This window comes from Dipodomys ordii, unplaced genomic scaffold (assembly GCF_000151885.1).
Source record: "Dipodomys ordii isolate 6190 unplaced genomic scaffold, Dord_2.0 Scaffold99, whole genome shotgun sequence".
In the NCBI taxonomy this organism is placed as follows: Eukaryota; Metazoa; Chordata; class Mammalia; order Rodentia; family Heteromyidae; genus Dipodomys; species Dipodomys ordii.
In genome coordinates, this window is record NW_012267315.1 from 7,722,203 (window position 1) to 7,724,138 (window position 1,936).

The window sequence follows — 1,936 nt, forward strand, 5'->3', positions numbered from 1 at the left end:
ACCCAATCCTCCCCCCCCCAGAGATTCTTATCTCCAATTAACCAACAAAAAGCCAGAAGTGGAGCTGTGGCTAAAATGGTAGAGCTCCAGCTTTGAGCAAAAAAGCTCAAGACAAAGCCTAGGCTCTGAGTTCAAGCCCAGCACACAAAAAAATAGAGATGGGGAAGAAATAAGGAGAGAAAGAGAGAAGAAAGAAAGAAAAGAAAGAAAAAAGGAAGGAAGAAAGGAAGGAAGGGAGGAAGGGAGGGAGGGAGGGAGGAAGGAAGGGAGGAAGGAAGGGAGGGTAGGTAAGAAAAAAAAGGGGGAAAGAAAGAATGATGGGCTGTGGTGTAGCTCAGTGACAGAGTGCTTGCCTAGCAGGTACAATGTTCTCTAAGTTCAATACTCAGTAACATAAAGTAGAAGAAGAAGGAGGAGGAGGAGGAAAGGAAGGAAGGAAAGAAGGGAGAGAGGGAGGGAGGGATATCAAAGGGATATCAAAGCTTTTCCATCACAGTATACAGTATTCCTCCAAGGGAAGGGGCACAGAGGGATACTTGAGATTTTCCTAAGTTCAGGCTGGGGGTGTACTTAAGTGGTAGAGTACTTGGTTACCAAGTACAAAGCTGTGTGTGTGTGTGTGTGAGAGAGAGAGAGAGAGAGAGAGAGAGAGAGAGAGAGATTGACAGATATTTCCCAGGTGAGTAGGTTAATGAGTGAAACCACCAACCTTTGGTCGAATTCCTGAGGATACTAAGGATTTACACCCTGCCCCTGCCCCTGCCCAACAAACAGGTTCAGAAATACAGCTCTTCATGAAGCAACCCTGCTTGGCCTGGAGGAGAGTGTCACCATGTTACTGGGGTAAGTTCCTTGGCCTCTGGTGGGCACTACTGAGGGCCAGAGTGATCTCTCTACCTACCCGTGGTCATTTTAGAGGAGCCCAGCTCCTAAACTGCGACCTTTGTGAATGGGGGCCACCATGCTGCCTTGTGACCTCTGCCAGTCAGGGATTTTGAAGCACAATAAAAATGTTGCCCTCATTAAACACCATTGGTTGTAGAGCTTTGATGTAAATTGGAACCAATGGCTATACTGACAATTGAGTATTTTGAAATAATACAATATCTTAAAAGGTCTCAGGTAGAGTCACCACTGACAGCTTAGAGCCATGGTGACCTCTTAGGGACAGGTCTGAGGAGGTAGGACCAATAGGTAACCAGTCTGGCCTTTGTGACAGGGAAGAGTTGGGCCTTGGGGATCATGGGCCTGAGCACTTCAGGGCTCCTTTTTCTCCATTTCCTTCCAGATGCAATGCAAGCATCCAAAAGAAGAATGCAAGAGGCCAGACAGCATACGATGTGGCTCTGGAAATTGCGGATGACCTCATCATCAAGCTCTTTGCCACTAAGTTCAGCCAAGGGCTTGAGGACCAACCCACCCAATCCAAGAACCTCAGCTTGAGTGACTGTAAGATCTGAGGTAGCCATGGAGCTTTGCCAAGAGGAAATCACCCTGCTCTGGCTGCTCTTTGTTCATTTGTGAAATGTGTATTTAGATTAGGAGTTGAGGTTGAGAGGAATTCATTAGATTATTTATTAGTGTTACATCTCTAATGCCATATGCATGGCTCCCAACGTTCCTTGGATTGTGATTTACGTCATGTATGCTTTTTCATAGTCAATTCCTATTTTTTTAACTTGGCCTTTAGTTTTAACTTTATTTTTCAATGAATAGTAATTGCCCATGGTTCAAAGCTGAAAGGTATACAGCGTTAGGTAACAGTCTCTTCCTCTCTTTGACAGCCACCACTTCCTTTCTCAGCAGTGCCAGTGACACCAGGGCTGGCCCCGTCTTTCCAGGGGTGGTATAGCATTAGATAGCATGTATATATGTATATGTGCATGTACACGTGGACTATACAAAAATACATAGCACACACACATATATTTTACCC

The 1,936-nt window shown here is 45.4% G+C and overlaps 1 protein-coding gene across 1 annotated transcript in view; it reads left to right on the forward strand.

Moving 5' to 3' along the window:
- Positions 1–1,651, forward strand: part of Dzank1 (double zinc ribbon and ankyrin repeat domains 1) — an 81,998-nt gene extending 80,347 nt beyond the window's left edge. The window contains 2 exon segments of the mRNA XM_013027048.1: positions 775–843; positions 1,289–1,651. Coding sequence (XP_012882502.1) covers positions 775–843; positions 1,289–1,460 — 241 coding nt within the window. The 3' untranslated portion in view covers positions 1,461–1,651.
- Positions 1,652–1,936: the final 285 nt, after the last annotated feature.